Here is a 26,482-nt window from a genome sequence, read left to right on the forward strand (position 1 = left end):
GTTTTCTATTTAACCGACTCTGTTTCTACGAATCGGCTTCTTCAACTCAAACCCATTGCAGTGGCAAGCGCTAGGGCAAAAGCACGATTTTTTCTGATTTCAAAAGGGAATTTATATTCTGCGGAAATAACTCAATTTCTATTTAAAAATTCAAATTGCCGTCGAATTGAATCATGAAACCCCCTGCCAACCACGATCACGTAATAAGTCTCATTCAACCTCGACGTGAGCGCGTACGGTTGGACGTTCTTGTGCACAAGAAAATTGAAATGATTTTTTTTCGCTTTCTTTGAACGTGCTTCATCATCACACCGGCCACAACATCTTCATAGTTCCCCATTACATCTCAATGCTAGGCTCAATGCTTCGACAGAAAAAATGAATTGGCAGAGAAAAAAAACGAGTCTACAATTCAACGCTTTTTAATTTGCAAGGCACGAAGCGGTGTAATTATTATTGGTACGCCATCGAGCATAAACTTCGGCTGTGTGTGTGTGTGGTTCATCGATACGACTGAGTTGGCATCGTGCGCCGAGATGAAACACAGAACTCAATCTTCATCATCTCTCGAAGTCATTGAATTCTCTATGGAAAGTTAATGTTTTCTTCTTCTTCTTAGTTTCAATTCAAATTACTTAACTGAATAATGTAGTGGCTCATGTATATTGGTGTTATAAAATTAATATGGCATTTTGATGGATCTATGTGCTCGCTCAATGTGTATACAGTTAAAATAATGTGTGATCATTTGAAAATTTGCCGCTTAAAACCAAATAAAACGGTACATATATACACAATGTAACAACGGCACACAAATTATGGCATTGTTTTCGAATGGATTTGTTTGCAATTCGAATATTATCTGGTTGCGTGTGTATGTGTCTCACTCACATTCAGTCCCATTCTTATTTTGTCTTATTAGAGTCTCACAAATCATATTTTCATTATACGACGCTTGATTTTCAAAATGATTATTATTACGATAGATTTGATTATTATGCCATTTAAACGAACGAGAGACAAAATCAACAACAAGACCTCAACTAGCTCAGACAAAACAAATTGCGCAAATATTGAAAAACGATGCGCCATTTGTATGAACCACTTCATAAATTATGATTTGATTTGAATGACTTACATTCCAAAGTAAATTGACGTTCGACAATAACGATTTGCGTTTCAATGGAAATCTGCTATTAATGTAACGTTTTTGAACAGAAGCATTGAATGTAATTTAGGCCGTTGATCAAAATACGAGTGGGTCATGAGCGAAATTCGAGTGTTTTGTTTACCAACTCAATCTCGATTATTCATTTTCTGAACTGACTCTACCGATTATTTCGGCTGAGGCGAATTTGATTGTATTAGCACCGAACCTCAATGTCTTTCTCAGAAACACCAACCAATCCATCATCATTAAATGTTTTTTTTTTGCAAAATCTCGAATTTTAAATGCAATCCATCTCTTCTACGCTCATATTAAGTATTTTCCTGACGCAAAACCCCGCCTATTCGACAAAAAACTCTTTAAAATTAAATCGCCAGTTTTTTTTTTTGTCCCGCACAATTCTTAAGCGCCTATAAAAGTCTTCGTTTTAATGAGTTTCCATCGATTTGTTTACCCAAAAATCCGATTTCTCCGGTGTATACACGGTGTGTTTGCGTGAGCCATTGTGAATATTGACCTTTTTAGTGAGCCGGACAAAGCTATGCGAATTTTTTTTTTTTTTGAATAATAACATTACTTTTTTGGCATACAAGAAAACACGCACATTCCGTACACGAAATGTATAAACAAAAGAATTTCAATGGATTGTCGGTGTGTGCTGAGAAAAATATGCTGAAAATGAAATTCATATAGAAACGATCGATGGGTCTGACCTCAAATTTCAATGCGCGCATCAAATGCGATTCGATGGGCAACGGAATTATGATACTTTATGTTATTTGTTTCAATCATAAAAGTCGCGACTTTTGTGTACGCTCCAAATGTCACCGATTTATATGTGAAAGACAAACATTCCGCATTATCATTATCGCAAGTGAGTGTGTCTGTGTGAGCAATGAAGCACCGTTCGATGTTGACAATCGAAAGCGTGCACCGATTTGGATCGATGCGTCCATTATGTTTTGGTTTAAATGAAATTTGCTAAAAATAGAGCTAGATCCATATTTGTAGCATATATGAAAGACAATAAATATGACACACAATCGCATTAATACAAGTGTGGTAGGTAATTGCATGTTTTGCCAACGAACGAGAGGGAAGAACAATGGTATAAAGCAAAGTTTTTGGCGCGTGTACTTTCTCCACATTTTCTCTATGGGTTTTACTCAAACGCTATTGTTGCACTCTTGTTTTGACGTCGTTTTGTTCAACTCTTCGTTTACCGTATTTTGAGCGACAACAACAGCTAAAATGGTGTTATTTATGTTGTTAGCTTTTTTATGGTCTCTCTTTCTATTTTTTTCTGTGCTCACGCGACATTTAAACCGCCTCTGCGACGATTAGTCGTAAATGTCGAACCGAGTTTTTTTAAGTCTCCCAAACGTCGATCTAATTGCGTGCATGTAATGACACAGAAGCGACTTTTCGCGCAAAACTCCGACCGTAGACCAATCGACCACTTACGTTTAAATTGAAAATCGTTTACACTTCCGCCACACCATCCGAAACAGGTCAAATTGTTTCTCTCATTTCAAATTTTCTTCATTGTTTCGACAAAGTTTTATTTTAACGGGCCAATGTGTTTGTTTGTTTGTTTTATTGGGCGGATATTTCAATGGCATAAGATCAACGATTTCGAATGGAAATGTGGAATAAAACATTGATGCAACTCTTTTGAGTCGACTAATGTTTGAAAACATTCGATAGTATCTATTTTTTCGACGCTTCAGCAAACATTTTGGTGTAAACTTTTTGCAGAAAATAAACTCATAAATTCAATCGGTTAAGTAAATAGTAATCCAATCAACGATTCGGAGAAATGGACTTAGTTTTCTATTCTCTTTTTACCTAATGGCACTTTTTTATCTTTTCTAGTTTCTACCTGCTACACATAAAATAGGTCCAAAGTACAGTGCTAGTACAATTTGGTGCCAATAAATGGCAATTACCGTTGTGGTGGTTAACCACATGCAAATTTCTCAGAAAAAGCACCTTAATTAGACCTAATTATATGAAATTTGGACTTTGTTTTGTTTAGAAGCGAAATGCGTGGAAGAAAGTTCGAAAGACAAGAAATGGCAATTAAGTACTATCAATCGAAACCAAATGAACCGAACAAACAAGAGAACGGTCATTAGAACAAGTGATGAATAATTAGCACATTTTCATCTTTAAAAGACAGTGCAGGTCCATGTATAAACACTTATATTTGAAAGTCCAAAGAGAACAAATCGAAGAACATTTTTAAAGTGAAGAACTACGTCCAAAAATTTCACTAGAATATCAAAAATATTCAATTAAAAAAAAAGTTTAAATTTTTTTATTTAAAATCGAAAAAACATTAAAAAGTAAAGAAAAAATCGAACTGTGTTGCTTTGTGCACGCATACCCCGCAAAAACCAAGCAAGTGCTCCGTACGTTGTTGTCAAAATCAGATGAGTCAAAAGAGAGCAGTGTTGGTAACGAAAAAATATCGGACATTTTCAATATTCCCAACTATGCCACAAACGAACCGACCTACATAACAAATTGTGATAATGTTATTTGCATTACCTATTCATTGTGCATTAATAATAAAGTGGTGAACAATGGTACTCAATTATTTGATTGGCGACTATCACCCCTAACTTCATCGCCAGAAGTAATGGAGTGTGGTAACCTGGAGGTGCCATGTTGTGCGGATGAAGCGATAAAAGAGTTGCATCAACGAGAAACCAAAGACAACGAAGAAAGCGATAGTAAATTTGTGACTATTCAAAAATGTGGTTATGGAAAACTCACATTGAGTGAAATAATCAGCGGTGACGAAATGCAACCGAATGAATTCCCGTGGATGGTTGCAATATTTTCTCGATCGTCAATGGGTAAACTAGAATATCTTGCTGGTGGTTCATTGATTCATGAGTCGGTGATTTTAACGGCGGGTCATTTGCTGCTGAAATTTTCACCCGAACAATTGGTGATTCGTGCCGGTGAACATGACACTTTGAAAGCGACACGTCAAGAACCAAGCGTTCAGGATCGCATACATTTATGCGATACATTGAATGATGCATGCATCGTTTGATGCGAATCAAATAACGCAAGCACAACGCTAACGATGTCGCTATGAGTACGGACCTGACAGCGCACGACGTGCTTATATGATACACGTAATGATGTGAATGTTCAATAAAGCAAGACTGTCGTGTGCTACTAGATACGCACGTACAACGACAGCGTTAGCGTTATTTGATGCGCATGAAATGATGCATGCATCATTCAATGTATCGCATAAATGTATGCGATCCTGAACGCTTGTCAAGAACGAAACGTAACGAATGTCATCATTCACGAAGATTTGATCGCCGATTCGCTGATTAATGATATTGCATTGATCGTAGTGGATAAACCACTGAAAATGGCCGATGCCGTGAATACCGTTTGACCACCGCAAAACATTCAAACCAATGAAGATACGATCTGTACATCAGGTGGTTGGGGCAAAAATCCGATCAATCCAAATGGAAAATATCAAGCAACACCAAAAAAAATTGCACTTTCTATTGTGGACCAAGGAAATTGCGAGGCAATCTTAAGAGAAACACAGTTTGGACCCTTTTATGATTTGCATGATAGCTTGATTTGTGCAGGCGGTAGTACACAAGATACGTACAAAGGAGACAAGATACGTACAAACAGGCATCGTTGCCGGGATAAAGCGAGATAGGGAAATGCTACCTGGATTGTATGTTAATGTTGCCTATTTTAGCGATTGGATCAAACAACAACTTCGATCGCTCATGCTGATGAGGATCAAACCGGGAAATATTTTACCGTACGAATTGTTCTTTTGAGGAATTTTGTTGCCTGACCAAGGAAGAAATTTTCTAATGAGAAAGAAATTTTAAAAAATTGTCAGAGATTTTCAGCTTAACTTAAATTTAGTCAATGTTTTGTCATTATGTACTTAAAATTAATCATTAAAGTCATGAAATTTGTGTAATTTTAACATTTTTTTAAAAAAAGAACCTTAAGGTAAAGAAACGTTTCTTTACTTTTTACTATAAATTTGAATTTAACTTGTAAATTTCTAGAGTTTAAGTTTTTTTAATAATAAAAATAAATTAAAAAACATGTTTGTTTTTCACTTTTTTGCATTCTTGAAGGAATATATTGTTGTATTTTTTTGAAATTCATCATCCGGCTCCATTCTTTTTCTCCTTCATGAAATGTAGTATTTTCACATGAAAAGTAAGTATTTTCGATGTGTAATAGTACGTATTTTGCCACTCATTTTGTTTTTTTAATAGAAAAACCCAACATCAACTGAAAAACTCTGATTCGACTGATTCATCAAATTGGTATATTACTTTTAGAAAACGAAAATGCTCAATTTTCATCAAAATCAAATATACTTCATTAAAAATGATTGTATTTAAAGAAAAAGGTTTCGCTTTTTATTTATCTCTCTCTCTCTCTATCTCTCTCTCTCTCTCTTCTGTTCATAAAAGTGAAAAAAATGATTGATATTCTCCTCATCATAGTCATCATTAGGTAATTATCAAATTAAAGGTAATAATCGATGTATATAATCGTTTACCGTAAAGATTGTTTTGATTGTGTTCATTCGCGAAAGAATGAAAAAAGTGAAATCATACAGTGTATTCGTTGGTTGTCCATTTGTTTGCAAACTTTCGTTAATTTGTTGTTTGGTGTGACATGTTTGTGTCTACAAAAAAAATGTGTTTTTGATGATATACATAGCAGTCGGTATATCACGTCTAGTGAGAGATTTACCCAGAAAATGATGATAATCACACGCGCGTTAAACAATGGCGCGCTAGACATCTGCCTAATCAACTAAACACGGCATTTTGTACTTTCTTCGACATTTACACTGAGCAGCGGGGAAAAAACATCATGAGAAATGTGTGTGTTTCATAAACAATGCACGATTATGCTAAATGCTCAACACGAATCAGCGTATACAATTTGTTAATTGTATTAACGATGCGCTAAGCATTTTTCATGCATTTTTAAATATGGTAATTCAACATACGTACGCAAATTAACGTCATCAAAACAAATTTTAGACAAAGAAAAACTGGTTTTTTCGCTGTGCCGTAAATCATCGTTCTTTTTTTTCGGCAAAAATATCGCAAAATGAAAGAGAAACTTTGCTGATTTTGGTTTTCAGCATAGAAAAAATTTTTTTTTTTACAGAAATGGAAGAGGGATGGAGAATGAAAAAGTTAGAAATCAACAGTCATTAAAAATGATTAGTGGAATTATGTCATGTTTTGGTGGAGGGTCAGCCAGTTTTGAAGGTGCGTGTGCTATAAAATATTGTTATACAATTCCGCGGCGCTATTTTAATGAGTACATTTTGTTTGAAACTTGATTGGCCGATGAAACTCGAAAAAGAATTCAATCGAGAAATGAGAAAATACCAACCGGATCGACACTGGCCTCGATGTTTTGTTCGATATTACTTGATATATGCATAAACGAGACATGTAATCAAGTCGGAAATGCTGAGTCGTCATCGCGCGCTACAAAAGTTGATAAAATGCCGTTATTCCGAATGCTTATCTCTTCACTCTTCTATTCGAATGTTTCGCTGTATTCAAAGCTGATAAGATGAGTGTTCGCTATGTGTATATTTGGCATTGTTTAAACTGTAAATTCCATTTATTTTATGACGATTCCATAATATCTGATGAGCACATTTAATTGCACTCAATACAAGCGAATGACCTAATCGCACCGTCGTCATCACCATAAATCAATAAATCAACTAATAGTGGATATCCGCACGAGCTCTTCGGCTCAAATAAAACACGCTTTGACACCGCGCGATGTCTATTTTAATGTCACAATCGTGCACACAACATGCAAACCAATAATTTTCTAGCAATTTATTATTTAAACACTATTTTGCATTTAGATGATGGTTATTTATGGATGTCAATAGGGTTTGGATAGACACATGCTGGAAATCACATGAGAACATAGGGGAATGACACAAAGGACAACCACATGTGTTAGAAACGATTTGTAAAATATTGAAAGGGTTTTGACATGTTAATCGAGGTAAATACAGGTGGCCAAATAGATCATTCGATGCGAAAATCGGCGATCCGGTCAAATTAACGCAAAATAGATCTTGGAATTCAAGATTTTAGTAAAATGTGAGAAAAATCTTCCTAAAAACAGAAAAAAGTGATTGAAAACACCAAATTAACATCTTTTGTGTAGTAAACACAACAAATCGACAATTTAAAGGAAACAGCGAGAAAAAATATGTGAGAAACTCACTGGAATCGTCGAAAATGACGAAAAATTGCTTAAAAATCGACTGAATATGATAAAAACACACAAAAAATTCTTTTGAGTATAAAAAAAGAATAAAACCAACAAAATTCGTTCGAACAAAAAATGTGTATAAAGAAATCGCTAAACAGCAGTCATAAGCAGCAAAATACCATGCAAATATCAACGATAAAAACGGTGTTAAAAAATTTTACTTTTCCGCACACACCTTGTGTGTAAGGTAAAGTATTGGAATCGGTCGAAAAATTAACACCCTCAAAAAACATGTTTTCTGGGTGTTTTAGGACCCAGGGAACACGAATCTAGCGTTTTTTCGATGTCCGAATGTATGTGCGTGGTACCCTGTACGCTGTACGCTGTACGCAAAAATTTGTTAACACGATAACTTTCAAACCAGAAAAGTAATTCAAAATCTGACTTCACAGGATGATTGGGGGTGCCGAGGAATAGAAACCATTAAATTTTGAGCGACTTTGGTTGATAGAGTAACGTGTCATGTCTGGTGTGATGCCCATGGCCATCCATGGGAAAAATTCAATTTTCCCCCCAAAAGTGATATTTAATGTATTCTTAAACATCCAAAAATATGTATTGGGGGGTTTTTGGGTACGAGAAAACCGAATATGACATTAGTTTTGCGATACAAATATATTTCGACACACCTTTCATACAAATATTTCAAAAAAATTGGATTTTGTATGGAAGCCATGCCTGTATGATATCGTAATGACCTGAAACTTTGCGCAGGTTATTTTTATCACACAAAAATAATATTCCGAGAGTTTGAAGAAATTTCAATACATATTAGGGGTACCTTCCGAACAAAATTTTCGTTTTTGGGTGAAAAATCCAAAATTTTGTTCGGAAGGTACCCCTAAATTGTATTGAAATATTTTCAAACTTTCAGAATGTTGGCTTTTTGTGAAAAAATACCCTGTGTCAAGTTTCACGTCGTCATGCAAGGATTGATTCCATTCCAAAATTCCCATTTTAAGTAATTTTTATATAAAAAGTGTGTCAAAAATTATGTGTATCGCAAAACTAATGTCAGATTCAGTTTTTCGTGAGTTCAAATTCAAGTAAAAGATAAGTTATAAATGAATTTTGTGGATCACAGTGCGGAAAAGTTCATCTTACGTATGTAAGACATTTTATTTCTTTATAAAATTGATGTTGTTTTGCCAATGGAGATGTTGAAATCGATATAAATTTAGCGCAGAAAAAAAATGTTGAGTTGAATGTGGTCTGTTTTAGTATGCATCATGCATCGCATTTTGTTTGAAAAAAGTAGACTTGACTCAAAACACGAGAAATCGACAGCAACATTGTGATCTCTTTCGTTCGTTCATGCAATGCCAATTTGTTTATTCGATCAAAAGTCACAACCACACTCTACACAACGCTATATGTAGCAAAGTATGCTGTGGTGCTGTGTGTTCGTACGAATACAGTGACGATATAAACTGTGAGCGAGTGAATGAGACCGTTTTTCTTTTCAATTGTTAATGTGAATCATTTGTCTGGTTGCGAGAAGAGAATAGAATATTCCACACAGCGCGCATACATAACGTCGTTATAATTAAGCGAAGAAGAAAAACAGAAGAGAGAAACACACAAAAAAGCGACACATTTGTGTTTGCTTAATGAATGATAATAAACCGCATGGTATGCCGTGACGTTCATCGAGTCGCTTTTGTGTATATCGTTCCACATAGACAAACTCATTCACTCACTCATTCGCAGTGTGTCGTATGAATATTTAATGTTTTGTATTAGTTTTACATTAAGAAACAAGAATTTCACTTTATAAACTGATTTGTTTGTTCCGTATTTGGAGTCGAGTTTTTTTTTCTCTTTACCTTGTTCCAGTGGCCGGTTGTGCTAATGTGGGTTATGATATCGATTTTGTGCTCAATATATTGAGAAAATCGATTGATAAAATTTGATAATAATTCGACGTGAATGAGTCATGAAACACTGTTTCTTGCGTTTGCTACAATTTTTTTTCTCCCTTTTTTTATAATCTAATTGAACATTTCATAATCAACATTCGGCGTGTTTTTTGCGTCATCATCAGCTGAATTTTCATAAAATTGTCGCCGGTCTAAGTTTTTTTTTTTGCTCTTTCTCGCTTTTTCCATTCTTTGTTTAATTCGTCATACAATTCGACTTGAATATCGGCTCTCTTTTGTAGCAATAACCCATTGACTTTAAAATTTACGAAACTTGTTTAAAAAAATCAAATGTCAAGGCAGTTCTCATGCATTTTTTATTCTAATGAAAACGATGAGACCTATTTCGTCAACAAAAAAAATTTCTTCTTTAATCAATACAAGCACATTTGATTGATTTTTATCAATTTCAACAATTTGTTCGACCGAAATCCGTCAATTTCACTTTTTTCATGGTTATTTCACGTTTGCGTGCATTCAACTATCATAATATTTGGGCCAAGAGCAACACGCTATCACTTAAATTCATATTTACAACCAATTTTGAAATAAGAAACCTTTATTTATAGCTTTGGCAAGGGAAAAAGGCATTCAGTTTTGATGGGCTGCGTTTAGCACTTTTAATTTGTTTTTTTTTGTTGTTATATGTCGACGGTAAACAAACGATTGATACGGAAAATACACACGGTATATGTGAAAGAAATGGTGAGAGAGAAATGATGGATACTTCACGGAATTTTTCGGTTTAAAAAACATGCGGATTGCGGCATGTACGCACCGCACCACTCTTGTGGAATGATGGTAAACTCAATGGAATGTAGACACATATGGAATTTCTGTGAGAAAGTTTTGGTTTGGAAAAGAAGAAGTTTCGTAGAAAAAATCATTCCGATAACATCGAACGATCTTTGAAACATTATGCGCTTTGAAAGTTTTGATGAAAACTTGTTTAGTCATTGTTTATTATGAAAAAATCGAAATATAGTCATATTTTATAGAATTCATGTATAGAATTTTTTGGGAACCATTGAAGTGTCACTCATTGGTTTCACCAATATTCACGGTAAAAATGTCGAAAAAACAGACATTATTTTGAGATATGAATCAGCTCAGGCTGCTATCGTCAGGAGCTGAAATAATGTGAAAACAAGCAGAAGTGATGGTTATAAAAACACTTCCATTCTTACAAACAACAATCACTTCATTTCAACTCCTGACGGTAGCAGCTTGAGCTGATTCAACTGGCTGAAAATATCTCATTAAGATATTTACGAAAAATGAAAGAAAATCACAAATTTCCAACCAAAACATGATAATTGGTGGCTACAACGACAATGGTTCCTACCATTCAAACAAATGGCCTACGAATTAAAAGCCTTGAAATTTATCCATGCAAACTATCACTTGTTCAACTCGCATAAATCAAATATTGATAAAGAAATTGAGCAATACACTTACTTGTTATTTAGTCGACACTTTTTTTTCCATCCAAAACTCACATTCAGTTGTGATATTAATTTTTGGGTCAAAAAAATTGACCGAATTCAATAAATGACAACTGAAAACTCCGTATCGAACCAGTGCAAATGTCATTGATTTGCATTCTTTTCTATTTCATTCGTTCTTGTTTTCGTCTCTCGATTCTTCTTGTTCATGTTCTCGTGGTGTTGTTTCTCTTTTTCTCCTTTTCTTGGTCGTTAGTTTATTGCACAGTGTCACTCACACACAAACGCGCTGCGCTATATCATCGATATTGTGTGTTTGGGTGGTGAAATACAGGCGACAAACAAATTATTGAACTTCGAAATTCGATCTTCGAATTGCCGCTATGCTCCAATTGATTGAATAAGAAATTTTTTGTAAAACAAAGAAATTGAAAGTGATATTTTTCAAGTAGTTTTAATTTGTTTTTCCTATTTTTTTTTGTAATTTTTTTCGATTTTCAAACTTTTCTCTCCCTCACACTTTCTGTCTCATTCGTCGAATCTCAGTTCAATGTTCGAAATGTTCATCTGTCAATTTGTATGACAAAATATAAACCGCCACTCGCCGCCACTTGTTCAACACTCATCACCGACTCACATACACTCACATATACACACCAATACGAATTTCATACCGCTTGCCGCTAAAAAGAAGCATTATTCCTCTAACTGTCAACCGTGGTGCAAGAAAATTCTACGTAATTACACGTTTTCTTCTCTCGACTAAGTATAAGTCCACATTATATTTTCACTATATTTTTTTTGTGTGTGTTTTTTCTTTGAAAATTTTTTCGATAAAATTTTGCAATAAAGAATTGGAAATGGAGCCAACACAAAACGTGCTAAAACAGGAATTGGATGACATAAACTTAAAAATGTTTCGCTTAAGAGTTTCGAACGAAGAGTTGAAAGATAAAAATGACCGCCTGACGGCTGAAAATTATAAATTGATTCGTGAAAATGCCGAACTCAAAAATCGTCTTGAACAAGTAAAATCGCTTGCAGCAAATATCACGAAGAATGCATGTGATTTACAAAAATTGGTCACCGAACTATTGCCGTCGCAACAATTATCACTGGAATTGGCAGCAAAATTTGCATCAAAGTCACCATTGGATTTGGCAACCGTGCCGAGACGATCGACTAGCATATTGGTGCCGGCAATTGGGGGTCAAGCCAAAGGAACAACAGTTTCGGAACTCAAGTTGACGAGCATTTTGAAAAAATCAAGCGGCGGCATGAAACAAGATCAAACAAAACTAACGGTATCATCACAGCCTACTGTATTGCCATCACCGATAATGATGAAAAGTCCAATCCAAGGACAGCGTTCAGGTGGCGTTATGCCACAACCAATGATTCCAACGGCATCATTCAAGCCGGTCAGTACCAACATTGTAAACCAAACAGGAATTTCGCAATTTGGCCGATCATCACAGCAGGCATTGGGGTCAACAATTCAATCAAGGGTGGTCGAAGCATTAAATTCAAAATGGGCCAATGCAGCATCAACCTCTTTTAAACCAACACCGATTGAAGCAGCCAAGCGAGCACCATTGAAACACATCGATTTTACACCACAACAGGTGTTGCATGTCAAGCAAAATGACGATGGTTTAACACTGGTTACACACGGTAAGTATTGCGCAATGGTTTTGGATGGAATTTATTCTCGTTTCTCTCTATTTCGCTCTCTCTCTTTCACTAATTCTATCACCTTCACTCCCATACAATCAATGGTTTTTGGTTTTTACAATAAATTTCAGGTGCTGCAATGCCATCGAAAGTGGCTCCGCCTGAATCATCAAAGAATGCTGCACCAATTGGTTTGAAAAAAGTCCAACCGAAACCAGACACCAAAGTGGTTGATGCTCCCCTTACGACCAAAAATGATTCTGGAACTTGGAAATCTGATACAAATATTGGCGGTAAATTGATTACACTCGGTAAGTTTTATATTGAGCTATGATTTTTATTCGTCGAATTGGAGTTGGACTCATATGTTTGATGAATTTCATCATCAATTTTCAATTGATTTTCGTAAAATTTCATTATTTCCATACAATCAATGTTTTATTTCTTTTTACAATCAATTCCTTCAATCAGGTGGTGCAATGCCATCGAAAGTGGCTCCGGCTGAAGCATCAAAGAATGCTGCACCAGTTGACTTGAAGAAAGTCCAACCGAAACCAGACACCAAAGTGGTTGATGCTCCCGTTCCGACCAAAAACGATTCTGGCACTTGCAAATCCGATACGAATGTGGTGCGAAAAAAGCCAATGTTGCAAAGTCCGGTCGTTACGCTTCATCGTGACAATTTGGAACAACTCAAAGGTAATTATTTTATTCCCTGACAAAAACGCTCTTATGAAAAAAAAACTTATTAAATTGGTGTCTTAATAACTTTCTTTCAATACGTCCCTCATAGAAAATTCTCTAGTAAAAATGCCGAAGGATGTCAAAATCAAAGCCGAACCAACGGTACCGGCAGCAGCAAGTGCTCCAAAAGGAAAACGTAAGAATGTATCGTTGATCGATATGCCGAATGACAATCCAAAGCAAATGCGGGTTACACGATCAAGTGCCGTTAGCGATAGAGGTAAGTCTATCTCTTATCTATACCAAAATGGAATCGATCAATATCACTTGAAAAGGTCTTTTATTGACAACACAATGCGATTACTAATCAGCTGTTTTATGGAAATTTCCACTTGTTTATTCTTGTTTTTTTCTACACAACAATATTTTTGTACTTAGCTTCTGTGCTGTTTTTGTTTGAATAATTTGTCATTTTCGATTCCTGTCGGGAATTTTTCGAGAAAATTTTTCGACACCAACGTTGTTGTCGTCAATTTTTATTTGACTCATATTGACATTCAAAATTTGAATACTCAAATAGTAAAAAAAATGTGTGTTTTTCAGCATCTCTACCCATTCTGACTCCACGTAAAAGCCAAGACGATGGCAAGAAAAAGAAGTCCACCGAAGACAAGGTAGCTGTGAAACAAGAGCCCGGACCAGAAAAAAACAGAATTGATCGCCGTACCAAATCGAATACAGCAAAAGACACCAAAAAAATTTCGAAACGTCGACAAACCCATCTCACATAAGCTCCACATTCGATTTGACCAAGATTTTTTTCGATGAACAAAAAACAGTTCATCAAAGAAAAACAACTTTTGATTAAGAAAAAACCAATATTATTACATTTCGCTTATATATCAAATCCGCATTGACCCTTTCGAAAATTTCCGTAAATTGATTTGTTTTTCATTTTCGTTCATTATTACTCATTCACATGAGAAATTCAATTCCAATTTGGAAAACATTCTGAATTTTTTTATACAACTTTTTTTAAACGAAAATTTAAATTTTTTCGATTTTTTTTTTGTAAACCAAGATTGTTTTGATAACAATCAAATTTAATTAAATAAAAAAATGCAATTTCAATTGACATTACAAAAAAAAATTAAGTAACTACTGATCGTAGCTAAATAATCGAGTTTTAGAATAATCCAAAAGAAGACAATGTAAAACTCATTAAAATTTGTGAGAATTTTTTCTATTATTAAAAGGTTGGGTGTTTTGTTTTTGGACAGCAGTAAAATACAGTAATTTAGATGAAAATTTAATAATTCGTTGTTTTCAGGTAAGAATTGTTCGAGTCATGGAACATGGTGTCAGCGGTGCTCGGAATGAAATTTTTTTTATTTTAGGCCGATTTATTTTATTCTCAGCACTGACTGAATCGTAAATTGTGTTGAGTCGTCTAACGAAAAATTATTTCAACAAAAGCAAGAACTCACAAAATTAAATCAACAAACCTAACTGAACAAAAATCATGTTGCCAAAGTGCTAATTTCATTTTAAAATAAAAAAATAAACAACATATTATTGTGTGCTATGATTTCAAAGCACCTTAAGTTAAACAATGTTGAAATCGATTAAATAACACCGCAATTAGCCGATGAATTAAAAACTAATGACATAAATTTTCTTTCAGATCTGCTGACTTGAGAAACGTGATGTCTGTCAATGCCAATCAACATGGAGCCTCTATGCACACAAAGTAGCCGTCTCAATCGTCAAAATAAGTAAGTGTTTTTGCGCCACAGAGAAAAAAAACTTAATTAATTGATTCTGTGGTGTGTTGGCGGTTGTCATGAGTCATGCCTCTGTAATTACCGAATGGGTTTCAATTGATTATCATCGATATTTCGTCATTCATTCGACTTTGTGTGTGGTACTTACAACTTCCTATAAATGGAATTCTACACTATAACTTCTAATAAGTCGGTACAACAACAAAAAGTGCGATTATGTGACCGCCAACCGCTTTGAATAATGAGAGCCAAGACTGTTTCGATTGCATTGCATTTTAGTACTGTCATTGCATTTTCAAGTGCATGTGTGGCAATTTTCTTTATTGTTGTTGTTATGCAAATGCATTGTCACACCAGAGAACGGGGAAGCATGTGTTATTTTTACATTCGTTTTTTTTTTTTTGTTTTTATGCTTGTTCCCATTTACCGTTGTTGACTCATAAACTATATAGTGTCATTTGCACTTGAAATACGATATAATTTAATCGCCAGAGGAAACCATTCATAATAACGGTGCGTCCATTTGCACCTTTATTTGTTGCTCTTCTTTCGATTCCCACGGTGTTGCTTTGTTTATAGAATGACTTAGCACAGTAGCATTAATGGCGTTGAAATCTAACAAAATATGACTTTATCAGTTTTCACAAAATTTACATTTCTTTTGATGGAATTCCGGTGATAAACATTCATTTGTATTGCCACAGTTTACGATTCGACGAGATGCTGTAAGAAATGACTTTATTTCATGGAAGATTTTTTTACTGCACTTCTGAGAATCGTTCCGACACGCGAACGGATCATTTGTAATGGTACTTTTTTAATAGGTGACGACAATGTTTTGATGGGCGGTTTTCGGTTTTCATGTTTTTCTTTAATTTCATATGGATTTTTCCATTTTATTGAAGGTTCTGGAGAAACCGAGTGGTTTCAAGCTTACTGCTTTACTCTTCATTAAAAACGGTCGTTTTTAATTTTTTTTAAACAAAAATCCATTAATTTTCGGATTTCCATATTTTTCAAATTTTCTTTGAGCGAAAAAATTAAATATTTCGAAAGGTCTTTGACCGTCAAAATTGAATATTAAATTGGCTGTAAAGCACGAATTTACTCAAAACAGTTCATCCATCGAAAAGATGGAATTGGTTTAAAATTCAGACGGATCCATCCAAGCCGTGAGTTTGGTGTTTACATTGAGATTCCCGTAATCATAACAAGTTTTACGGTTTCGAATTGTGCTTTTAATGAAAGAAAGTCTTCTTCAAACGATTCGATAAGATTTTTGAACCCGAAAAAAACATTCCACATATAAAATATTCTGTTTTTTCCCGAAAACGTCTGAATTTATTAAGCTTTCTCCATAAATTTCCATTTTGTTAAGTTTGAATTTTTTTTTTTAAGGTTTCATCTTGGCTCCATCAATCTACCTCAAAACGGCTGAATATGTATATTTGAATTTGGTATCGGTTGAAGACGAGGTAGGTCAGTTTTCACTTTTCTGTTCACGTTCATTGCACACAGCATCGGACGAAAGTGCAATAAATCCCTCACCGACTATTGCAACATAAGAAATTGAATGGGATTTAAAAACGATTGACTGGTTTTTTTAAAAATTACATTCAAAGCGAATGCAAATCGATTTGGTGAAACGGCGTTCGCGGCACAAAAACACCACTTTCGCCAACCGATGCAAATGCACAAATAAATCATCTCACATTTGTTAAATAAATCACAATGCATGCCATACGGGGGCCGTTATTGTTCGGCCAGGCAAAAACAACGTCGACAACGATAAAAAAAAATCCAACACCGACAAATCGTTGTGCACGAGAAGATCTCATTTCTACTTTCGCCGCACTTAAACACATCAATGATTTCATGTTATTTAATCAAGTTTGGTGCGTGTCTGTCCAATGCAGAGCTCCATTTTCTAACGCTATTTACGAGTTGAAAACAAGGCATTCGTGCATTGCACATGCACTGGCATGCGGCGTGTGTATGTCTCGACTCAAGACCTTCAGCGTACAATTCATTTGCAAACATAATTATAGATAAATCAAGATTTAATTGAATGGCAAAATACGGGCCTATCGTCATTACATTTACGAATAAATAACTTACCTTTTCCTCTCACTTCAAACAACGCTTATCCGTTTCTAAATCTCGATTTATACGATTTGTCACGACTATTTCTTTTTTTCTTATTCGTCACTTAATTGAAAGAGATTTTTTATTTTCGATAAACACTTTTGTCATTCGGTTATTCTTTTTTTGGTCACTGACGATTTTTTCCCTTCTTAGAAATTTCGTTTTTTTACTCACTGATTCACCAAACACATATTATTTCACACACTGCATTGATTCACCTCTGTTTTTGAATAATCCACCACAATTTTGCGTTGCACAAAACTATTTCCGGGGATTACTCAAATTTGTTGAACAAATTTTACAATTTTTTTAAAATGAAAAATGTAGATTTCAAATTTATTCTAAAATTGACACCTTAGAGGAAAGAAAATCGACTCTTTGCCTCTTTATTTTCAAAAAATGCTGTATTTTGTACGAAACTAGATTTTTTTTCGAAGAACTATGGAGTCTGGATGATTTCAAATTTTCTAATAGTTTTCGGGTTTTCACAACAATCGATGTTCGGAAGTTTTTATGCTGGAATTTTCACATTTTTTTAATTAATCAAATTAAATGATTTTTTCACTTTTTCAATCAAACTTTTGGAATTTTTCGAGATTTTTCATATTTTTTTGGGCATTTGAACCACGAACTTGTACAATATTTCGACAGTTTCAATCATAAACCATTACTCAAGAAATTTTCCTATTATTAAACTGTTTAAAATTCCATCGGTCCTTGAATTGAAGAAAAAACTGTATTTTTGGTTTAATTTCCGTGTTTGCTGATGTATTTATTCCCAAAAATGTTGATTTTTTTGTCTATAAATACCAAAAAAAGCACTGATCATAAAATATGAATGTTTCAATCAAACAAAATGCTTTATTTGTCGATTTCGTTGTCAATCACGGTCAAGCAATCGCACACGGCAGTAAACACATTGAGCGATGAATAATAAACAAAGAAAAACACATACGCTTATGAATCGATGCAAAGGCACATAAAGAACTGTTGCATATGAGTTTCTTTTTTATCTTTCTCTCTCTATCTCCGTTGATGTTTTGTTGTGTGTTTCTCTTTTGTGTTGTTGAGTTGATTCTTGGTGTCTGGGTAAAACCAGGTAAACTCGATGTATTTTTTTCTCTCTCGTTCTCCTTCTTCTTCTCTTTTAAATCGCCCGACAATCGGTATTTAGTTTTAGTTTGTTCACATTTACATTCTAGTCGCACAATGCACGCTGAATGTTCTCACATACCATTGCACTTTCGATGCACATCGAAATGCAACAACCGAACGAAAAAAATAATAATAATAATCACAAAATTCTTTATTTATTGCACCAGAGGCCGTTTTTTGAATATTATCGAGGCTGGTTCGCGATGTTTATTTTCACTTCAGACAAAGTTCAAACGTACTCAACGACGAGCACATAAAAAAAATGCACGACAGAAAAACGAAATAAATGAACTGATCACTTTGAATCACTGACTATGAATGAGCACAATGAAACCGCTCACCAGTTAAACTGGTTGGCTCACGAGCAAGTCTCTCTGGTTTTGAGTGAGTTTTTTGGCATGAAGAGAATGAGTCAAACAAAGAGAAAGAGATAATAAATGTGTTGGATCGGTGTAATTGAGTGGAAGTTTGATATTCACTCAGTTTGGAGTGAGTTTTTTTCATCGACTTCGGCGCCTATCAGTCGACTTTTTGTTTGATTGAGAACAAAAGCAATTTTGTTGTTTGGCCAATTGATATTACTATGGTAATCGCATTTGCCTGGCACATATGTATTAAAATTTACAGCGGTGAGATAAAGACAGTTATCGATATAATGGTCTCAATGGACTTTAAAACGCCCATCGGAATGCCAGGCTGAATGGTTTTCTTTGTTGTGTATTTTCGAGAAATTCCATAGCATTTAATGATAAACGGACAGATTATGGAGAGAAATTCAATTATTGACAGACATTACACTTATTTGAATACATTACTCAAATTGACCGATTTTTGTAGGAATTCTCATCATTTTTATGAATAAAACACCCATTTTACAAGAACGTAATGTCAAAAAATTACCTTTTTTCAATTTTATGGAACTATTTCATTTCGAATTTATTTTATTTTGCAAATAAAATTCAAATTTTTTTGATGGAAAACAGTTGTTGGAGAATGAGTCAAACGATTGTTGTTTTGAGATCAGAAATGTGCTCCTTTTGAAAGTCAAATTCATTTATCGCTTTTGGGGCGTATATTTTATTCATTGTCACGTTCCCCAATTTTGCTTTCAACTTTGAATTTGTCACAAAGTGATAAACTATAAAAGCATACGGTTTCAGGTTACACTGGAAATTTTATGAATATTTGAAGATAAAACGAAATTCCGCTTGATGAACTATCGGTTGGTTTTTTTAGGAAACACGGAATGTAATGAACTTACACAAAAAGGCACGGTAAAAAATTAAGGGGTCTATCTGCCAGTCAAAACACCAGCAACTCCAAAGAATTTTTCGCTCTGAAAATCTGAGCAAAAAGGCGATTTTCATTCCACGTGGGAAAATAATGATACGAGGGAGGAAGAATTTGGCTTAAAAAGCCCCAGCAAATCGAATTTTTTATCTCTCGAAATCGCCTACCGAGGGTATATCGGACGATTTAAGGGGGGATACACCCTCCTGTGTCCCTGTATGTTTGACAAGTTACTTGAATTTTTATAAAATATTGAGTTGTTGTGAGGTTTGTATTACAAATAGGATCAAGTCAATGACGGAATTCAATGGGCGTTTTAACTTACCACAGACAGTTCTTAATTACATTATCACTCAAAATACACAATTAGTCAACAACATACTTTGGAAAAAAACCAAAATCTTCAATACACACGTCAACACATTTTTCAGTGATAAATTGAGAAAAACAAAGCATGACCGTAAAAAGTCAATTCATTTTTGAATGGGAGAAAACGATTTAACTTTTTGAAATACATTCAATTTTATCCCTTTTTCATTATAGATCACAATGTGGGCATGAAATATATTTTAAATCAACTTTCTGTTTCAAAGAAATGCGAAATTTACGTGAAATATTCCAAACCAATCGATGTATTGTGTGACTTGATACATCGATGTAAAAGATCTATTGAAGTAGTCAACAAATAGAAGCACAATTGAATGGACAATACATTTTCACAAATCAAAATCCACAGCATTCAAAAGTGGTCAATTTCAATGTGTAACCTACTAAAAATGTGTAAATTCGAATTAGTGGGAATTATTCACATCTAAATTTTCCTGTTGCTATACACCACCAGTTTATATTGCAGATAATTCCCTCCTTATGGAATGCACTGAGTCATTTGTTTTGCAAGAATTGTTTTTCGTTTCTTTGTTCTTTCAGCTTCTGGTATGCGTTTAATTAATTTTTTAATGAAATAACCAACTTTCAGAAGAAGGTCAGAAAGGTTAAATTAAGCTTTTTAAAGGCAGCGCGTGAAGAATAAAATTCATTTTTTCCACTCATATTTTGGTATAGCTTTGAAAACCGTTGAAAACTGTAGAAGAAATGTATGGCAATAATAAAGAACAAAAATAAAGTAATAGAGAAATACTGCGATCCATTACACGTGGAGCGAATTGTGTAATGTTGGAATGTGGAATGCAAATAATGTTCATCAGAGAAATAATCGATTTTTTTAGGTATAAATAAGCGGTCGAGATGCATTCAAATTCACAGTTATTATACACTCAAAATGATCCGTTTTGTAAGCGCTTTTTGTTTCATATTAATCGTTGGCGAAGTGTAAGTAGAATTTCTTTGTCATTTTTCTCCAATTTAATTTTTCTCAATCTATTTTTTACATTTCCGCACAATTAGTGTGGGAAAAATATTTTTCCATAAAAAACAGCAACTAAATTTAATCTAAACTAACTTCCTAACTTTTATTAATATTTTCTTTCGTTACTTCATTATGTCATTCAGGTTCCAGGTTCAATGTGAACCGAGCAAGTTCGTCAAAGAAGACAAGCATCTGTACGATGTTGTGAATGAGCAAGCATCGCAAAAATATTTTGCCACCAAACGGAAAATTAATAATAATGACTTCAAGGTTTCAGGTTAAAAAAAAAAAATATTAGTAGCAACTAAGCGGAATACATAATTTCATTGTAATTTTAAAAAAATGAAAAATGTTTATAAAACCAAGAAATATTATGAAAATTTTCTATTAAATTAGGTGCTGAAGCGAAAAAAGTATGGATGTACATTCGTCATGGAACTCGATCGCTGAAAAGATTCGAAATTCCAATTTTGACTGGTCTTGAGTCTGTAAGTAACGATATTTTCTTTTTAAAAAAGAAAGCTATGGATTTGATGTGATTAAGAGAGTTTCCCCTTTTAAAATCGTGAAAATGTCAGGTGGCCAAGCAAGTTGTCGAAAGTTTCAAAAATGAAAAGAGCGTTCCATTCTCGAAAAATGCTTGGGATAAGCTAAAGACATGGAAATTGGATGTAAGCGTTGATCGAAGCCAATCCCATGGAAAAGTTGATATGATAACATCAAGTGTAAGTAATTTGCGATGAAATTAAAAAAAAAAAAAAATGATTTTCTCTCCATGTCGTTAATGTTTCTTTAGGGTAAAACGGAGCTTGAATCAGTGGCTAAAAATTATCAGGGCCGATTCCCCAGCCTTTTTACCAACAAGTATTCGCCAGATCAATTCCATCTTCTCCATTCGACCGAAGAGCGTTGCAAAGAGAGTATGGAAGTATTTTTCGGCAAAATATTCGGCAAAAATGCAGCTGAAGGTATTAATGGAACAGTTGAAGGAACTGAGTACGAAGGAATCGTTGAGGTATTATGACATGTCAATCTTAAACTTGCTGTATTTTTACTGAAGACAATTTTAAATTTGCCCATTAGGCCTACCGAGTATATGTAGACAGCGTGCAACCAGGTCAGCGTCCAGCAAATGTGGAGCTACCAAAGTTCCAACAATTACCCGCATACAAAACGATGGTTGAACGAATCGTCAAGGAGTTCCGTTTAAAAGTCACCGATTATAACACAAAACAAAAATTGGTCTCAAACATTTTCGATATGTGTCGATATGAAGAAGCATGGTATTCAAACCATAGTGCTTGGTGCTCGGTAATTAATCTAATTCGGCTATCTTTATATTGAAATACATTTGCAAATCTGAAATTTCTTTTGTTTTCATGCAGTTCTTCAAGGCTGATGACATCAAAATGCTTCAATACGGCGTTGATTTGTACAACTTCTACGAATGGGGCTATGGTATTGATCAAAATAATAAAATCCAATGCCCAACCATTCGTGACATGGTAAAGAGTTTTGAAGGAGGAGCTGCACCAGTTACGGCATACTTCACTCATATTCCAGAAGTGTCACTTCATCTTGTTGCCATGCATGCATACCCAGAAAAACAAAAGCTTACCGCTGACAACTATGGCGCTATGTCGAAACGAGTATGGCAAAGTAGCAAATTGGTTCCATTCGCTGCCAATTTTGCTGCCGTTTTGTACGGAAACAATCAAGTGAAATTCTTCATGAACGAAGAATTGGTACAGCTCAGCTGGTGCAAAAAAGGTGTATGCAATTTGAGTGATCTTAAGAAGAATTTCAGCCAATGCTTCTAAAATTCTTCAAATTTTTATCTGTCCTCTTTGATTGAATTAATAAATGACCCAAATGTATAAAAATTATTCTCATGGCAACTTTCTTTGTTTTGACTTGAATCGAGATATGAAGGAGTTATTGATAAGGACATGATGGATATGATCATGGACCGTCCATATGATGATGTGGAAATATGCCATCGTAATTTTCAGCTTCGAAACTTTTCATACAAAAAATTTAAAAAACCTAGTTGTATCATAATAGGCTATGCCCTAAGTACATGTTTCGTGTTTGTATTTCGTGGTTTTAATAATTTTCATGCGCCGAGCGTCTTTTCAATACAAATACTTGAACTTCACGAAGCCAAAAAAAATTTCCATTCATTTTAAGTTGTTTTTCACAAAGTCATCGCATATCTTTATTAAAACCGAAAAATTCTTTATTTGTTCGAAAACAACTTGAGATATTTATTTCTAAAAATTGTTCAATTATTCCAATATTTGAAGTTCGATGATCGAAAGATCTTTCAACAATTTTTTGAGATTAAATAAAAGAAAAATAACATTTGGTCTGTGTTTGAATATGAATTTAGAAAAAAGCAAAAATTTGGCAAAACTTATTACGAATCATTCCCAGCTTTGAATTCAAATATACTTGACAGTTTAAAAATAGTTTTTGTTGACTTGAGAATTTGAGATCCCTTTACACGTATTTATTGCTACTTCTTCGAATGATCAACTCCCATGTTTATTTTTATTTCAAATATAGTGCTGTGCATCGATTCTTAGGTATTTCAAGTATTTGATTCTGTTGTAAAAATGTTTTAAGCTTAAATTAACTAAGATCGTGCAAAGGTTAAAAAAGTTATTAAACATGTTTAATTATTTTTCACGAAAACTGTTGACAACGCGGAAAGAATGTTTCAATTTGATGGCTGAATATTTAGATCAAAACAGATGCGTAACCCACGAAACAATATCATGTCAAAATTAAGTCACATTATTCAAATGGCCTTCAATTTGACAAAAATCATGTCGCTTGTCCATTGATTCCAAGCTGCAACGAAGCTACGGCCAGATTTACAGTCTTTCTTTCATTCAGGAGGTCATGAGAACTTATTTTAGATGCAAATTGGAAAGGTATTTAAAGTCATCAGTGCCAGTTCGACCCCAAAGTTTATGCGGTTCTTTCATATTAAAAGTTTTCTTTTGGAAAGTGAACACAAAACATCATATAAAAATCCCCACGTTTTGAACGAGAGTTCATTGTCTTGAACAAAAATTTGTGTATAAATTGGGTTTTGTTGCCAATTATGGATTTATTTTTGCATTATTACTACAGATAACAAAGAAGAGGCATATTGTTACGTTTTTCTATGAGAAAATACGATCTACTTCAATCGTAGTTTGAAATTTCACCACGCAGTCGCCCTTTAATGTTGCACTCATACTATCGCAAATATTCCGTTTCATCGCCTCATCTACAGCACGACTGCAAATGGTCATTCTTTCTGTCAGCGACATTGAAGATGAAAACACGTTTTTTCAGCAAATAAGAGAACAAACGACTCAATTAGATTTTTGATTTATTTATCGAGTATTTCATTGAATTTTCAATATTTTTCACAAAAATAACTATTTAAGCAACGAAAACAAGTGAATGGAATGGAATCATAAGTTTCCGTGCGATAAAATAAGAAACAAAAAAAGGTAAGTAATTTTTGTAAGACTGCAAACTGTATTGTAATTGTTGTAATGCGTGGCGCGAGAGAATGATATTACAATAAAAATAAATATCTGAGAAAAAAAAGAGATATTTTATCAATTATTATTATTTTTCGATTATTTGTTTCAAGACAGGCCACTAACACTGCATCAAGTAATAGTGTTAATAATAGTCTGGTATCTGATTCGGAAATTATGGAAAGGTCAAACACCAAAAGCAGCCATTTTTTCATTGATTCGTCCGAAATCAAACAAGAGACGGACATCAAAGAAGAACCACAGTCTGTTGGCGTTTTGATTGACGTTCCTGCAATGGATAACCGCGATGTTGGAGGTGTGTTTGATTCCAATGAATATCCCGTCGAATATGATTTCGAACATATGAATTTTGACGAGGTTAAGACCGAAGTGAAGACAGAGACCGATGAAAAGAAGGAAGGAAATTCGAAGAAGAGCGACGATTTGGCAGACAATCGAGATGATGGTCATCAAAATCCGATGCAACAACCACAAGCTGAAGACAATCCAATACCGATGGACATTGGCAATGAAGGGAATAACGCAAAGAAACGAGGTGGGAGTGCCGATCAAAAAAAGATCGCATCGAAGAAATATAAATGTGACGTCTGCGAATATAATGCAGTTTATAAATCACAAATAAACAGACATATGGTCAAACATACTGGCAAAAAGCCATTCGGATGCAAGTACTGCGCAAAACGTTTCACAACAAAGCGAACTCTCCAAAGCCACAAGAAAGCTCATGTTAAAGAGTTTTTGTTTCATTGCGATGGTTGTTTGGATGGATTCGACGACAAAGATGAAAAGGTCGAGCATCAGGCCAATTGCAAGGTATTTCGTTATGAATGCCATATTTGCAAGCAATCGTTTGGATCGCTGAAGGTAAATTTGATTGTTCATATGCGTGTTCACAGCGGAAATAAACCATTTGAATGCAAAGAATGTTTGAAGCAATTTGCAAGAAAGCAAAACCTAAATGAGCATATGATATTGCATGCTGATTCATCTTTGTTCCGCTGTTCGAGATGTCGTCGAGTATTTTTACAAAAGGACGAACAAAAAGTGCATGAAGAAAAATGCAATGCAAATGTCTATGAATGTTACATTTGTGGTAAATTAATTGGACCGAAGAAGACGAATTTGGAACAACATATGCGCGTACATACTGGTGACAGACCATTTCAATGTCAACATTGTTTGAAGCAATTCAAACAGAAACACACTCTTGATGTCCACATGAAATTGCATACCATGAAGCTGCCATTCAAATGTTCGATTTGTCGTTATGGTTTTACGAAGCAAACAAAATGTAAAGCACACGAACGAACCTGTCGTTGGCGGTGTTATCATTGCCACATTTGCAAGAAGTTCTTTGGAAGTAAATCAAATTTGGAAAATCATTTGCGATCGCATTCGGGCGACAAACCGTTCCAGTGTACGTTATGCAGAATTGGATTCGCTGTAAAGTCAAACTTAACGAAGCACACGAAGAGCCGCATCCACAAACGGATTGAACGAATCTAAATCACAACATCCATCATCGACGAAATCAAAACAATTTATTTGAATTTCATAAATTGTTCAATTTAATGTTCATACTTCAGTGAAGTAACTTCACATATCAATATCATCATCTGATTTGAATTTTTAGGTTAAGCTGAATTAAATACCGATTGAAATGGAATTGTCATTGAAATAAACATCTTTTGATCAATAAACTTTTTGGCGTTCTAATGTACAACTATTTGATTTTCCTTCATTTTACAGATGAAATATTTGTTTTATTTAAATTTTTTATCGATTCAAAATTTGATCTGAAATTGTCTCATTCATGTTTCATTAGCGACATCTACGCTGTCAAATGTTGTGGTAAATTAATTGGACCGAAGAAGACGAATTTGGAACAACATATGCGCGTACATACTGGTAATAGACCATTCAAATGCCAACATTGTTTGA

The 26,482-nt window shown here is 34.4% G+C and overlaps 4 protein-coding genes and 1 pseudogene across 5 annotated transcripts in view; 4 read left to right on the forward strand and 1 right to left on the reverse strand.

Moving 5' to 3' along the window:
* LOC116349787 (receptor-type tyrosine-protein phosphatase zeta) overlaps window positions 1-18,639 on the reverse strand; it is a 38,765-nt gene extending 20,126 nt beyond the window's left edge. Inside the window, exon 1 of one of the 2 annotated variants that reach the window (XM_031781379.1) lies at window positions 17,141-18,639. The gene's annotated coding sequence lies outside the window, so the exon portion shown is untranslated. Of the gene's footprint in view, window positions 1-10,893; window positions 11,242-17,140 lie in introns of those variants that run through there. The other variant, XM_031781380.1, reaches the window with a different exon arrangement.
* Window positions 3,813-4,877, forward strand: LOC116349680 (annotated as a pseudogene).
* LOC116349788 (proteoglycan 4-like) lies at window positions 11,581-14,188 on the forward strand. The gene is made up of 5 exons (XM_031781383.1): window positions 11,581-12,554; window positions 12,686-12,865; window positions 13,026-13,253; window positions 13,348-13,518; window positions 13,842-14,188. Exons 1-5 carry the CDS (start codon window positions 11,741-11,743, stop codon window positions 14,027-14,029), a joined length of 1,581 nt encoding a protein of 526 aa, XP_031637243.1. The 5' UTR covers window positions 11,581-11,740; the 3' UTR covers window positions 14,030-14,188.
* Window positions 18,640-20,830: 2,191 nt separating the features above from the next.
* LOC116349789 (multiple inositol polyphosphate phosphatase 1-like) lies at window positions 20,831-22,876 on the forward strand. Its single transcript, XM_031781384.1, has 7 exons — window positions 20,831-20,941; window positions 21,122-21,255; window positions 21,375-21,466; window positions 21,557-21,703; window positions 21,775-21,993; window positions 22,062-22,289; window positions 22,364-22,876. Exons 1-7 carry the CDS (start codon window positions 20,892-20,894, stop codon window positions 22,796-22,798), a joined length of 1,305 nt encoding a protein of 434 aa, XP_031637244.1. The 5' UTR covers window positions 20,831-20,891; the 3' UTR covers window positions 22,799-22,876.
* Window positions 22,877-24,300: 1,424 nt separating this feature from the next.
* LOC116349748 (zinc finger protein OZF-like) lies at window positions 24,301-26,186 on the forward strand. The gene is made up of 2 exons (XM_031781327.1): window positions 24,301-24,487; window positions 24,634-26,186. The coding sequence occupies exons 1-2, from the start codon at window positions 24,438-24,440 to the stop codon at window positions 26,045-26,047; spliced, it is 1,464 nt and encodes a 487-aa protein (XP_031637187.1). The 5' UTR covers window positions 24,301-24,437; the 3' UTR covers window positions 26,048-26,186.
* Window positions 26,187-26,482: the final 296 nt, after the last annotated feature.

The sequence above is a fragment of the Contarinia nasturtii genome, unplaced genomic scaffold (assembly GCF_009176525.2).
Source record: "Contarinia nasturtii isolate CC-2019 unplaced genomic scaffold, AAFC_CNas_1.1 Cnas_scaffold_3116, whole genome shotgun sequence".
Lineage (NCBI taxonomy): Eukaryota > Metazoa > Arthropoda > Insecta > Diptera > Cecidomyiidae > Contarinia > Contarinia nasturtii.

What these genes read in the sequence shown, in the direction of transcription:
- LOC116349788 (XM_031781383.1), top strand. Translation starts at nt 11,741, where the DNA reads ATGGAGCCAACACAAAACGTGCTAAAACAGGAATTGGATGACATAAAC. An exon ending in CGGTAAATTGATTACACTCG is followed by an intron (nt 12,866 to 13,025) that starts GTAAGTTTTATA and finishes TCCTTCAATCAG; the next exon opens with GTGGTGCAATGCCATCGAAA. An exon ending in CAATTTGGAACAACTCAAAG is followed by an intron (nt 13,254 to 13,347) that starts GTAATTATTTTA and finishes CGTCCCTCATAG; the next exon opens with AAAATTCTCTAGTAAAAATG.
- LOC116349789 (XM_031781384.1), top strand. Translation starts at nt 20,892, where the DNA reads ATGATCCGTTTTGTAAGCGCTTTTTGTTTCATATTAATCGTTGGCGAA. An exon ending in TTGATATGATAACATCAAGT is followed by an intron (nt 21,704 to 21,774) that starts GTAAGTAATTTG and finishes ATGTTTCTTTAG; the next exon opens with GGTAAAACGGAGCTTGAATC. An exon ending in AGTACGAAGGAATCGTTGAG is followed by an intron (nt 21,994 to 22,061) that starts GTATTATGACAT and finishes TTTGCCCATTAG; the next exon opens with GCCTACCGAGTATATGTAGA.
- LOC116349748 (XM_031781327.1), top strand. Translation starts at nt 24,438, where the DNA reads ATGGAATGGAATCATAAGTTTCCGTGCGATAAAATAAGAAACAAAAAA. An exon ending in AAAATAAGAAACAAAAAAAG is followed by an intron (nt 24,488 to 24,633) that starts GTAAGTAATTTT and finishes ATTTGTTTCAAG; the next exon opens with ACAGGCCACTAACACTGCAT.